General features: G+C 43.2%; 3 protein-coding genes across 19 annotated transcripts in view; 1 reads left to right on the forward strand and 2 right to left on the reverse strand.

Moving 5' to 3' along the window:
• The window catches only part of tenm2a (teneurin transmembrane protein 2a), a 215,081-nt gene that overhangs the window by 163,098 nt on the left and 38,445 nt on the right, over nt 1–13,538 (forward strand). For all 16 annotated transcript variants that reach the window (XM_052057305.1, XM_052057300.1, XM_052057313.1 and 13 more), the window contains one exon: nt 1,576–1,814. In XM_052057305.1, coding sequence (XP_051913265.1) covers nt 1,576–1,814 — 239 coding nt within the window. The remainder of the gene's footprint in view (nt 1–1,575; nt 1,815–13,538) is intronic.
• cnot7 (CCR4-NOT transcription complex, subunit 7) overlaps nt 1–13,538 on the reverse strand; it is a 256,938-nt gene that overhangs the window by 162,757 nt on the left and 80,643 nt on the right. The window lies entirely within an intron of this gene.
• eif4ebp3l (eukaryotic translation initiation factor 4E binding protein 3, like) overlaps nt 1–13,538 on the reverse strand; it is a 132,266-nt gene that overhangs the window by 58,399 nt on the left and 60,329 nt on the right. The window lies entirely within an intron of this gene.

Raw genomic sequence — 13,538 nt, forward strand, 5'->3', positions numbered from 1 at the left:
TTTGTCATTCCATTTTCTGATCCGCTGATCCTCATGAGGGTCTCGGGCGTGTTGGAGCCTACCCCAGCTGTCATTGGGCAGCGGGCAGGGTACACCCTGAACTGGTTGCCAGCCAATTACAGGGCACGCACAGATGAACAACCACCACAATCGTACCTAGGGACTAGAAGAGTGATCCATGAACCTGCCATGCATGTTTTTGGAATGTGGGTGGGAACCGGACTACCCGGAGAAACCTACATAGACGCATGGAGAAGATGCAAACTCCACACAGGAAGGCCGGAGCCGGAATCAAAATCTACACCTCTGCACTTTGAGGTGAATGTGCTACCCAGCTAAGCACAAGCTAGTTTATGTTTTATGTAATTTAATATTATTGTTCATGCTTTCTGTCCTTGAGGTGTCCTTGAGCAGAAATCCTCTCCTTGCAAGAATGTCATCACACTCCTACAAAATTGACAAGCGCACACACACACACACACACACACACACAGCAATCCTGACTGAAGATCGTCTTTGAGGGTGGATTGACCTCACCTTTTCTGATCAGTCACATCAGCGGAGTCCGTGGTACCTCCTCAGTTCTTGTACATGTGTGGAAGTGTCTTGTAAAAGTTGCCGCAAGGGTAAAACGAAGTCTTTCCTGTGTCCTTTGAAAAAGTTTCTTCAAGTCCTGTTTCGCTCATTTCAAGTCTACAATGTTCTTTGTCAGTCAGAGCAACGTATGTCTGAAAAGAAAGAGAAGAAAAGGATCTTATAGGAGAATGAAAAGATGCATAATGTAAGATGCTTTGTGCTTTCTGAAAAATAATAGCATAGGAAATGGAGAAAGAATAAAATGAAAAGCGAGAACGCAGAAGGGGCTGTGCAATGTGTGAGCAGGTGCAGCAATTGCAGAGGATAATGGATAATATGAGCAAAGGGATGACGGTTTAGATTCCTATTTTATCCTCTCTCTGAGCCTTGACCCCATTGGGGCAACGAGAACAGGAGAGAGGAAAAACAAAGATTCTTCACAGCCATCATATGTGAAGGACCAGCAATATCCTGTAAGATGTGTGAACAGAAGCAAAGCAAAGGAACTTAGAGGAAATAAAAGAGAATTTGAAGGTTCAAAAATGACCTTGGAATGGAGCAGGTTGTACTGGAGATACAATCAGTTCAGGCATGTTTGAACTCATATGGCGGGATGAAAACATTGGAAGAGGGAATTGGTCCAAAGTTTGCACATATGTGACCCAACTGCTTCAAATGTCATTGGTCGTTTCTCATGTCCAGTCCATGTTTTCCCTACATGGTTTAGTCCACACGTACCTTTTTATTTTATTTTTTGTTCTATGTTAAATACTTTACCTCTTCCTGAGTGAAAACATTGTGATATGTGCACATCCAAAAAAAACTCAGCCCACATGAAAAGGCATTTTCAAGATACTATGTGCTATTGAACCGCCACCTCTGCCATGCTTGAACGATGAGCTTTGAACATACATACATATGCTAAAGTTAGTGTGACACCGTAGACACCCTTTGGCATTGACAGCTAACATGTGTTGTGTCTTGTTTTCTTGTCTTCAGGCACTTCTTATTCAAGACATCGTCAGGAACCACCCCGTTGTTCAGTAGCTCCTCTCCTGGCTACCCTCTCACCTCTGGAACGGTGTATTCTCCACCCCCTCGTTTGCTACCCAGAAACACGTTTTCCCGCTCAGCCTTCAAGCTCAAGAAACCGTCCAAGTACTGCAGCTGGAAATGTGCAGCGGTGACGGCCATCGCTGCAGCTGCCTTGCTGGCCATCCTGTTGTCCTACTTTATTGGTAAGAAGTCTTTCACTAGTATCATTAAGTCAGAAGTCCCCATTTCAAGCAAACTGTGAATGAGATATCCCTTCTGAATAGGAATTAAATGTACAAACAGTGCTGATAAATAAAATGAACGTAGGAGCACATACATTTTTTTTTACCTCAGAGGAAAACGGGGTGTGCAAACAGGCTTACTGAATCAACTAAGTTGTGAAATATGTAAATGATTTCACACAACCTTAACCTTTTACCCTAACCAGCAATACTGAGCACATTACGAAACAAATTGTGATATCACTTCCAAAAGAAGTACTGAAAAACAAATAAATGAACAATGACAATGGAGCGAAACCTCTATGATCGCATATTGTTCAGTTGTACAACTCTTGTTGCTTTCATCTTTTGGAAATAAAAGAAAAGCAACTTGAAAGTAAACTCACTATGCTATCGCACATAATCAGCCGGCTTGACTTGGCACTGTTCTCTGTGGTATGGGCACTACACATACACAATGCACATTTACAAGAGAATCCCCAAATCGGCAGCAGCTCTGTCGCTGCACATTGAGACCAACCTGGTGCTCTACTGGTGCATATGATTTACTAAAAGTCCATCAATGATGTTCTAAGTGGTTAGACTTGCTCACATCTATTTTCGTAAATGTTGGGCACATTCCTCATCCTTCATTTTGTCACCCATGATTTATTTTAACCACATGCACACAACTGCGCACCGCTTTTCTACACTTCTGGTCACACAGGACTCACTGGAGTGTGTCACAGGAAGCCAATCAGATGAAATGTGTGTATCTGTTGGTGCTGTGGTAGAGGGTGCGGGCAGTTGCGTCACAAAGCCGTTGATTGGCCTCTTACGCCAGAGACAAGAATCAACAGAGAGGGGTGATAAAGCCGATGCAAAAGTCACATCAGCAGAAATGCACACCCCCGCCCAACCCTTTATCGTTTTCACATAACTTATTTACAATGTCTGACTTACATTATTGATATCCATGTATGTATACATCCCAATCCATCTATCCCAGGTCCCCAGATACCCTCTCTGGATTTGTCAAGAATGTGACTTTAAAAACGGGTGTGCACGATATGCACGTGTCATATTCCTTTCTGTTTGATTGATTTGATTTTTTTAAATTTGCCTTTAATTTGGTCTTCCATAGGAGAAACTTGTCTTAGAGGACAGGCCCCCCATGCCGCTACATACATTGAACAATACATACAGTATATAATACACAACAGACATTGGACAATAATAATACATGACAGCATCTGTAACCGTGTGCTTTTGTGTGTGCGTGCATGTGTATGGGATGGGGAGGGGTGGGGGGTGCCCACACTTCACCTCTACCCAGAGTGCCCTTGAGAGTCCTCCTGAGCAGATCAAGGCCCCTCGCCCCTGGCTTTAAGACAGATCCTTTCTCTCCTGGGCTTTCACGGTCACACTGCACTGGACAACCACATATGGAGCTATGCAGCTAGGATTGCAAGGAGGAGGGTGTGAGGGGTTGGGGGGGTCTGCCCTCCTCAAATGCCTCCCCATCATGCTAAAGCAGCACATACTGTCGATGCAGATTATTTATAATTTTGCCCACCTTTTTTTGATTCATTGGATGCCTCCATTTCAATTCTTTATTGCACGACATACGGGTTCTGATAATCGTAATAAGATGATGCTGGAGTCTAATGAGGAACATGCATTGGTTTATGTGTGCTACATTCTCAGAAATAGACATTCTGATGAATTAAATAGGCCAGCCGTAGCTTAGCTGAATAGAAAATATTCTGTCCCCGGTTCTCCTGACCGGCAATGTGCAGGCGGATGTGCATGCGTGCATGCGGAGGGATTGATTGATTAATGTCCCCTTCTCTTCATATCCCTCCTCTAATCTAGCCATTTATCTAACTCGCTATCATGACTGAGGTGCCCTGAAGCACGACTCACTGTTGCTCTCTGTGTGCACGCCTGTGATGGCTGAAATGTGGTCGTAAATGTCATGTGAAAGCGCTATATAAATCAGCATGTATTGTATTGTATGTATTCCTGAATGTTGCCAACAAAAGAATACCCGCTTGAAATAACAAGAACACAGTGAATATGTGAGTTTGCTCTATTTTAATTCATTTTAATTGACCTGTGTAAGTTGGAAAAATAAATTCCTTCACTATTCAAGGAATATTTGATACGATTGTAAATATGAGTTTTTCTGTATAATAGTCGAGCTGGTTATAATTCAGCCCGTAATGCACAATAGCTCTGTTATTCTTAATTTGGAAAACTCCAAGGCCGTTTTCAGCTGTTGTAAAGGGATGGTTTTGATGTTTTGTCTGAGCTGAACAGAATTCGAGCAGAGCTGCCAAGCCTGAAACCCTTGTGTTTACCTAGCTTTTTGTTGCAGTAATCGCGCAGTGAGTTTCAGTCGAAAGAGTTCACTGCTCATAAGGGGATTTTCTACATCGTTTTTGTGCTGTGTGTGTGTGTGTATGTGTGTGTGTGTGTGTGTGTGTGTGTGTGTGTGTGTGTGTGTGTGTGTGTGTGTGTGTGTGTGTGTATTTAGAGCATGGTGCTTACTGGCAGGATTGAACAGAGTGCCCAGAGTCATGCAGCGTGAAGAGGACCTCTCTGAGGCGCTCGCCCAGGAGCCCCCCTCATAAATTACACCAGGACACATGTGCCTGAACAGCACTTTTCTTCTTTGTTGGTGCATGTGGGTTTTTGTGTGAGCACATGCGACAGGATGGTCACGTGGAACTCAATTCCCATTGTTTTACCACAAGTGTACTGGCCTTCTTTCATATTCTTTCCCTCTCAGCACGCAAATTGCAGCTTGCGCAATACGGAGTCTACCGTATGATGTAATTTATAGCTGTTTCTGAACTTAAGCCTTACTTGATAAATATTACTAATATTGCATATTACTTTTGCAGTTCTGAAAACAGATAGAAGGAGGCTATATTTTTTTCATCTTTTTTTCTATAATTACTATTGTGCACAGAGCTTCAGAAATTCTTACAGAAACGGAGGGACCTGCTCTGCCTTAAAACAGATGAGAGACTACAATAGAGAACAATTTGAGACGATTGAAGTCGATCTTGCAGAAAGCCATGTCGATGGCACATGTAGATAACTGTGAGTGTGCTTGCGTTCGTGTGTGCCTCCCCATTGCCCTACTCTTCTTGCCGTTTGTATTGGCCTCGTAAGGAGGCAGAACTGTTCTAAATAAATGACAAAATGAAAGAGCTTGTTCTTCATTCGCCCTACGTCTGCTTTACTTGTTCCGAGCACCAGAGCAAAAGGAGAGGTTGTTGCTAGGATACAGGTGAGCGGCTGGCATACAGGAGCATATGCGGGTCCGTCATCATGCACGGCAAACTGCCGACAAAGAGGAAGGCAAAAGGGCAAAAAAACGAGAAATGTGCGTAATGGAGTTTGGAACAGAGGGCAGATGGGAAGAAGGAAAATGTGTCATTGTCACCAGTTTGCCAAAACTTCAGCGGGAAATGAAAGGAGGATTCATGACTGAAGACACAGGGAAGAGTGAGGCTGGGGCTGCTCCATAAGAGGCAAGGGCAAAAGATTCTGTGGTGAGGGGTAGGTGATTTACTCAAAAGGGGTTCGTTGCTTGCTTCCCAGACAAGAGCGTGAAGTAATGGGACCCGGTTTTAGGAGTGGCAAGAAAGCCAGATGCGCGAGAGGAGAAAATAAGGAGTGGAGAGATGGAAGGGAAAGCAGCTTCCAGAGATTCCAGATATTCCGGTTGCCTGGAATATCAGTGAGACTAATGTTTCTTAATTGATCATGGCGAACACCGAACAGAGGGTGTGTGACTGAGTCACAGAAAGGACAGAGTGACTGTGAAGGACACCAGTAGTGCCAGGATGACACGACGTGAAAATTGAAACAGAACAGAGTGAAACGAAGGATGCCTGCTTGATTTACACTTGACAGATGGAGGTCATGTCAAAATAAATGTATGTGCTTGACTACGATAACTAAACTTGTTAGTGCTCGCTCCTTTGCAGGCATGTACCATGTTTGTGTGTTTGGTGGCCAACTGTTGAACAAAATCATTAACAAAGCTTTAAAGGCACTTTTCTTATATTCTCATAGAAACAACGAGGAAAACAGAGACCCGGCCGTAACTGGCCCTGGGTTTCATTTTTAAAAACTGCAGTATCCCGTGTTTACCGTGTACACTCATATACTCATATATGCAGACGTAGTCTTCGGGTCTGACCTTCATGCCTGTAAGCCACTTTCAATCAATCATGGCTGTCACACATTTCAAAGCTAATCATAATCACTTCTGGTTCTTGGCGCTTTATTTGAAGCCTGACTGCAGCAGTGTGCCGTATGATAAATATTCTTTGTTTTAAAAAGACAATCAAGCATTTTACCATTGTACACACACGCAGTAGTTACAGGCTGGTGAAATTCAAACGACCATCACTTGATCACGTTGATGATGTTCAAATTTCTTGAAAGAGACGTCTCATTTTGAAACGGTTCCATTTGATTTTAATAAGGAAACAAACTGGCTCTTGGGCTGACAATTTCCTGCTGTAAAAAGAAGAGTGTCTAAGTTGCCATATAGCGCACAGTAGTGTTTCCTTTGAATTCTGCAGAGTACCATCAAAACCCTCTTCTGCAAATCAACTAATACCGGCGGTCCGTGAACAATGCCTCTCACACTTTGCGTGAGTAACAAGATCTGCTATTTTTTGCAGTGTTGGCTTCTGCTGTTTTCCTAACGAGCACTAAGACCGAAAACAACCTCATAGGCGGGAAATGTGTCACTGTGTCTAACCTCCAGCTTTCACAATGTGGCTCCTCTCCAAACCAAGCTCCTTGACCCCAAAGTCCCCCTCTCCATCTACATGTGGCTTTCCTTCTGCTTATCCTAGGTAGAACAGCTAGAGGTCAGGATGTGTTGCTCATGCCAGTACTTGTGAGTAGGTGTGTGTGTGTGTGTGTATTTCCTCGTCCACATCCATTTAGTGTGAGTTTGTGCAAAGGTGAAGCCGCACTGGGGCATATGGTGATAAGCAGGATCCTGGGCATAAGGATCAGCCATGGCGCTTGTGCCCATAGCAGCAGGGCCTGTCGTACTGAGAAAGGTTAGACTCTTACCACACTGTGCCAGACCCGCAAAAAAGGGCAGAGCCAGGGCCATGCACAAGGTGCTACGCCATCTGTACCAGAGGGGTAAATGGTCATCTCCATTGTCCAGTTTAAACAAGCAGACAGCTTGCCAAAGTGTTTGTATCATCACTGTTTATCCTTGAACTACCCTTGCCTATTTAGATTGGATAAGCTTGTGTGTTGTGATGAGTGCATTTAACCCGCAACATTTTTAATTTGCAGCCTCACTGACGTCATGGCCGAGCAGCGTTCGTATTGCTTGCATTAGCGTGGAAGGGCTTGTTTGATTCATTTATTTTCTCATTCATTTATTCATTAGTGCGGGTCTTATCGGAGCTCAATTGTCAGTCCAATTAGGCCCCACAGTGCTTCTCTAGTCCTGTGTTGGCAATAGGAGAGGGAGGAGATGAGAGAATACCTTTTCCTCTCTTTGCTTGTTTTTTTCCCATTTGGTCTCTCGGCCTCCAAAACATGTTCTCTCGTCCTCCGTCCTTGATTGCCCCTCACTCATTTTCTCTCGCTCTCTGATCTACGATAAGATAGGATAGTTCCTCATATCCTGTTTCTAATACAGATCGATGAGAGGGAGACGGGCTGGTTGGATGAGACGTGGCAGAATGGGTGGATTTGGAACAGAGAAAGTGGAGGATGGGCAAAGCAGAGGAGGGAGGGGAGGATAAGGTAGAGATATCCGAAAAGGAAATGAGTATTCACAAAGGAGGACATCGCCCAGATTCACATCTCTTTTCATTTGGCCCATCGTGCACAAAAAAAGCACTATTTGCGAGTGTCTTGTGCAGGCACAGTCACATTTGCATAGAGTCGTCTCAATATCTTAGTGCCAATAGAGAAGCTACTTTGGCTGCCTGATGAAGTGACTTCCCGCTTCTAACGTGCCATGTAGGTGTAGTAGCGCTCATGAGCAACCTTTTTTTGTGTTGCAAGCAGTTTCAGTTCGGTTGCATCAGCTGGGTGAGAAGGTCCCATGGGGGTTGATCAGTGCCGGTGTGCGTTTGTGTGTAGGTGTGTGTCTGTGTCTGTGTGCGTGTCGTCTAAATGGCAATATTAAGATCAAGAGTTGGAAAGATTATATTTGTTTGCATATTTGAAGCTGTTTGTCTGAGGCAAATCATACCAAGCACAAAATGTTAGGGGTAGTTGGCTTTGAGGTGAAATCTATGGCATTTGAGGCTTGTCCTGAAATTTCACCTGAGAAGCCATACATCCCTGACTTTTTGTGAGTATTGTGTGTGTGTGTACGTACGCGCGTGCGTGCGTGCGCGTGTGTGTGTGTGTGTGTGCTTGTGTGTGTGTGTGTACCCGCGTGTGTGTGTGTGTGTGTGTGTGTGTGTACGTGTGTGCACGCGTGTGTGTGTGTACGTGCTTGCGCGCGCGCGTGTGTGTGTGTGTGCGTGTGTGTACGTGCGTGCGTGCGCGTGTGTGTGTGCGTGTGTGTGTGTGTGTGTGTGTTTATTTATGTATATATATATAAAAATAAGTTCACTCAAAATTCAGCATAAGTATTATTGGGGCGTCTGGTAGAAAAGCAAGCAAGAGGCTTCCTAAACTATTTAACAGGATAGAGGGCTGGTCTCAGCGACAATTACCAGCCTAATAGAGGTCAGAGTTGTTCATTTAGTGGCAATTTAAAACAGTTATTACGTTATTATTGGGATGGCCATGAGAGATGTGCAAAGAGAATTGAGCTGCTTTTGTGTGTACAAAGGAGACAGGCATTTCCACTCCCATGGTTTTTGTGGAGTTGTATTGCAAGAGATTATTTGCAATAGCAAAATCCTTCACTCACACGGTATAAAAGCTAATTTTTCACACTAATGCTAATACTAATGTGAGACCATGGACCGAAGGAAAGTTAGTATGAACACGAAGCCATGCCACTGCCGCAAAACCCATACCAGACACCCATTCAGATTGCTCTTGCATCATTCATAATGTTTCCAGCCACTAGGAAACACTTTTTTGGTGGTAATATATTAATCAGCTGCGGGCTCCTCCATTTATTCCTGCCTTTGGCATTTTATCTTGGTAACAAGACAAAATCCTGTTTTTATTCCCAACATGTACTACAATACAATAATAGACAAAGAAAATAAAATGCACTGTAAAATGTTTTGGGTGAATTTTCTCAATTTTATTTCGTAAAGTTGTTGCACAGAATAAAATTACCTGGATCCGAGGATTTTTTTTTAAAGTAGACTACACATCTACTTTTAAAATATACCTGGCTCCAAATGATTTTATTTTGTGAAGACACTTGATGAAACGAAATTGAGTAAATTCAACCCACCATTTTTTCTGTGCAGTTTGAAAAGAAGTGGGAAGAAGTGGAACTTATGTATTGCCACCATTTATTCATACCTCATTATTCCAATACCCTTCTCACTATAATCAATGTTGTAATTTTGTGATTTTCAGCTGATTTGAAAATCCATTGTAGCCCCAGAAATTCTTTCAGTATTAATCCCATCCAACTGTCGCTGCACTGGTGTATTAAATTGTCAGTTCCCAAAAAGTAGAAAGAAACAAGATAAGAGAGAAGGAGATAGAGATATGATCATTCAGAAGGCATTTCCCAACATCAGGGCATTCGGTGCATCGTCTTCCAAAAAGTCACTTTATTTCTCTTCCACTCTGTTTTGTCCTCTAATGCAGAAATCCATTTCCATCCTTTTACTCAGGACATAAATACTTCACAAACACACAATGCCAGTTGGTGTTTCTGTCTGATCGCCATGTTGGGAACCACTTACTGTGAGACCATGAATCATGACCATTTTCTTTCCCAACCAGTCAATTAATGTGGAGCCATTTGTCGCTTAAATCTTTCCCTTTCCGCGTCATCCTTTTCCTCTTTTTGTCTGCATGGCCCTCATTCATCTGCTCTTTTTCCCGCAACATCATCCCCTGCCTGTTTTCTTGCTCTTTTTCATCCTCGGGGGATTAGTGCATTAATATTCTCTCAGTTCTTGCTGTCTTTCCATATTCTCTCTGTTCCTCTTCTCACTCCAGACGTTCGGAAAGCGTGACACGATTTCTTCCTTCGGCCTCTGACCATTGGCCTTCTCTGTGCTCAGCGGGCACCTCTTCCTTTTTCATCACCGCTCCTCCTTCCTCTGTCCACTGACCCTCACTCTTTCTTTTTTGTCACAGCATCACGTGCTCTACTGCTTCGGATGCTGTCTTTTGCAGATGATACCGGCAAGCACTTTGCCTCTCTGAATTATGCATTGAGATTACATAAAAACCACATGAAGCAACTGATCTATTTTTAATCCAACTCGTTTGCTTGTTAAACCTGCTTCTCTCTGATCGTGTGTGTGTGTGTGTGTGTGTGTGTGTGTGTGTGTGTGTGTGTGTGTGTGTGTGTGTGTGTGTGTGTGTGTGTGTGTGTGTGTGTGAGACAAAGCTAACATGAGTAAGGGGAAGCTCAAGTTAAAAAGACCGCAACCTAAATCTGACTATACTTCTCCTTGTCTCTGTCACTTGTATTTAATTCAATTAGTGTTCTTAGTATGTTGCATCTCAACTGTAGTAGAAGCTTAAAAACTTTGAAATTGGTTAAAATTATGGCAAAAAAGATACATAGATCAGCTTCATGTAATCACCCCTTGAAGCTATCTGGAAAAAAATAATAATAATAAAAAGAATTCTGCTTGCCCGCGGCCTGGTGGTCCAGTGGTCAGCGAGTCGACCTCACAGTGCAGAGGTACCGGGTTCAATTCCAGCTCCGGCCTCCTGCTGCCCGAAAACAGCTGGGATAGACCCCAGCACCTCCCGCGACCCTCGTGAGGAAAAACCGGATCAGAAAATGAATGGATGGATGGATACTGCTTGCCCTCTTTGTCTGCTGAGCTGCCTTATTGCAAAGACACCTGTTGCTTTCAATCCACCATTAGCAAACAGAAAGAGTGCCACCTATGGGTGGCTTTTACACTTCTCGAGAGCAAATGTCAGTCGGGAAACAACACATACAGCTCAGCAAAGGGCACAGCAGTCGCTTGTATTCTTGGGCATGACCTAGATTGAGAGCGCCGTCACAATAGACTACGATTCATCTCATTCAATGGGTAATCTTTCCATCAATTTCTCCCTTCTGATACTATCTGTGTGCGCGCGTGTCACTGAACTCGTGCGGGGATGCAAGACTGTTATCTATGGGGAGGACAGGCAAAAGATAAGAAGGAAAGGCGGAGACTTCAAATGGAAAAGAGGGATACAAATGAAGGTCAACACGATGAGAGAAGAGGGCGAGAGGTGGCTGTGAGAGACAAGAAAGGACACTGTCCTTCCCCCACCATTTGCCCAGCCATCCTTCCTCTTCTACAGACCTCCTCCGCTCCCCCCTCCCAGAAGAATAAAAAAGAGCTGACGTGGTGGAGGCCAGGCGTATAGCCCAGGTGTCAGCACCTTGCATCGCCTGGGAGCAAGGGAGAGAGGGAAGAATGAATAATAAAGAAGACACAAAAAACAGACAAGTAGCGATGAGATGTCTGGAGTGAGAATGAGTGTGCCCTAGCAGCGAATCCTGAAGCTACATCCACCTTTTCAGCAACGTTTACACTCCTCCCTGTGTGTGCAATCCCTTGACAAGTGGAGAAAAAATTTGACAAGAGCCAAATTGATTCCTGCGTTTCTGATGCAGGTGTTGCAGACTCCCATAGCGTGGGAGTGCCCGAGGCTGCAAGTCATAAATAACACCTGTATTCTACCCAAGATACGATAGAATAGTGTATCAAAGTGTTGGGCTTCATACAGACCAGTGTTTTCCAAAAAAAAATTGAGCCCGGGAACGCATTTTCCTTCTCATGCAAGGCACACCACAAAGTAACTTACAATGGCAGTAAAAATGTGACTTATAGAGTAACTCAGTAAAGAATCTGGGCCTGTTTAAAACCCTCATGTGGTACCTTTAAAATATTTGATCATAGACAGACACAAGAAATTTTGAGAATTGTTCCGATGAGAAGAATTTAAGAAACAAAGATGAGGCGGCGTAGTGTTCGACTGGTTAGCATGTCCGCCTCACATTGCAGCATTGCAGGGTTCGATTCTGGCTCCAGCCTTCCTATATGGAGTTTGCATGTTCTCCACGCACATGCGTTGGTTTTCGCCCACACGTGTGTGTCAGGTTAATGGAACTCTCAAAATTGTCCCTAGGTGTGAACGGTTGTTCATCTGTGTGCTCTGCGAGTGACTGGCTACCAATTCAGGGTATACCCCGTCTACTGCCCAAAGACAGCCGCTATAGGCTCCAGCTGGCCTGAGCAGAGGCAGATTTTTAAATGGATGGAAGAATTGTATTCAAGAATCAAAGATAACTGTAGATCAGTCTTTAAATCTATGTAAACTTTCAATTGATGATTTTACATTAATTCAAAATTGTACTCAAGTAAATATTTGTTACAAGCTCCATAAAAAAAATAGGCAGTAATTGCAATCACGAGTATGGTAAACCGTGCAGTTAAAAAAAATTGTGATTCAAATGGGTTTTTCTACCTCGGGTACTCAAAGCACTATTAGTGCATTCACACAGCATCAGGAGCAGCTGGCGGTTCAGTGCATCTTGCGTAAGGTCAGAATGACCGGGGATCAAACCAGCAACCCTTTGGGTTGGGAAACAACCACCCTGCCACTGAGCCATGCCGCCCTATTTTAAAGTACCCGTATATTATCTTGAATATGTGGTGCAGCAGACAAAACATCTTTTTTTACACCTAGAAGATTATTCAAAATAGATTGAACTGAACAACTACCACCAAAAAAATGAATCCAACATCATGCATACCCTGGCCAAATTTTGTGTAGTGTGTATGTTTATTTGGTGAATGGGCATCATTTAGTTTTACTGAAAAGAGACGCTGGAGCCTGCAAATATAGTATTGGCACGACACGTTCTTATTTCTGATGGTTGTGTAATGTAAAATGTATTCCTATGACAGTTTTTTTTTCTTTTAATGTTGTATGTATCTAATTGACATTTTTCACACGTGGCCATTGATGTTTAATAGGTCAATTTTCCTTAGTCGTCCATCCTACTGAAAATATATCGTTCATTATATATTCCACCGAATTCATGGTATCCATAAATTCCCTTCCTATGACTGTCTAATATGCATAAATTGGTATGGAGATAAAGGAGCTAGTATTCAGAGTATGTATTATAAGAAACCTCTTGAAAATGAGATCGAGATGAAACAGATGAGTTAGTCTCGGGGAGTTCATCACTCAAATAAAGTTCTGAATAAGGACACAGAAAAAAAAAAATTAACAGCATGAGGTACAAACACAGTCCCTTCCCCACAGCAGACAATAATAGAACATGGAAGGAAAAGAAGAGGACAAGAGAAGAAGTCACAGAGTGATCTCTTCAGAGAGCAATCTGTCATCTGCTCTCTGAGAGATGGAGTAAAGGCCCCCAAATAAAAGCAGGAGATGCTGTCAGCTTGAAAGACGGTTGTGAGATGCCGAGGTATAGAGGAGGAAAAATGTAAAAAAAAAAATAGATAAATAAAAAATGTTTTTATAGGTTTGCTGCCAGTTTTGTCAGACTTTCTCAGCTTT

The sequence above is a fragment of the Hippocampus zosterae genome, chromosome 1 (assembly GCF_025434085.1).
Source record: "Hippocampus zosterae strain Florida chromosome 1, ASM2543408v3, whole genome shotgun sequence".
Taxonomy (NCBI): Eukaryota; Metazoa; Chordata; class Actinopteri; order Syngnathiformes; family Syngnathidae; genus Hippocampus; species Hippocampus zosterae.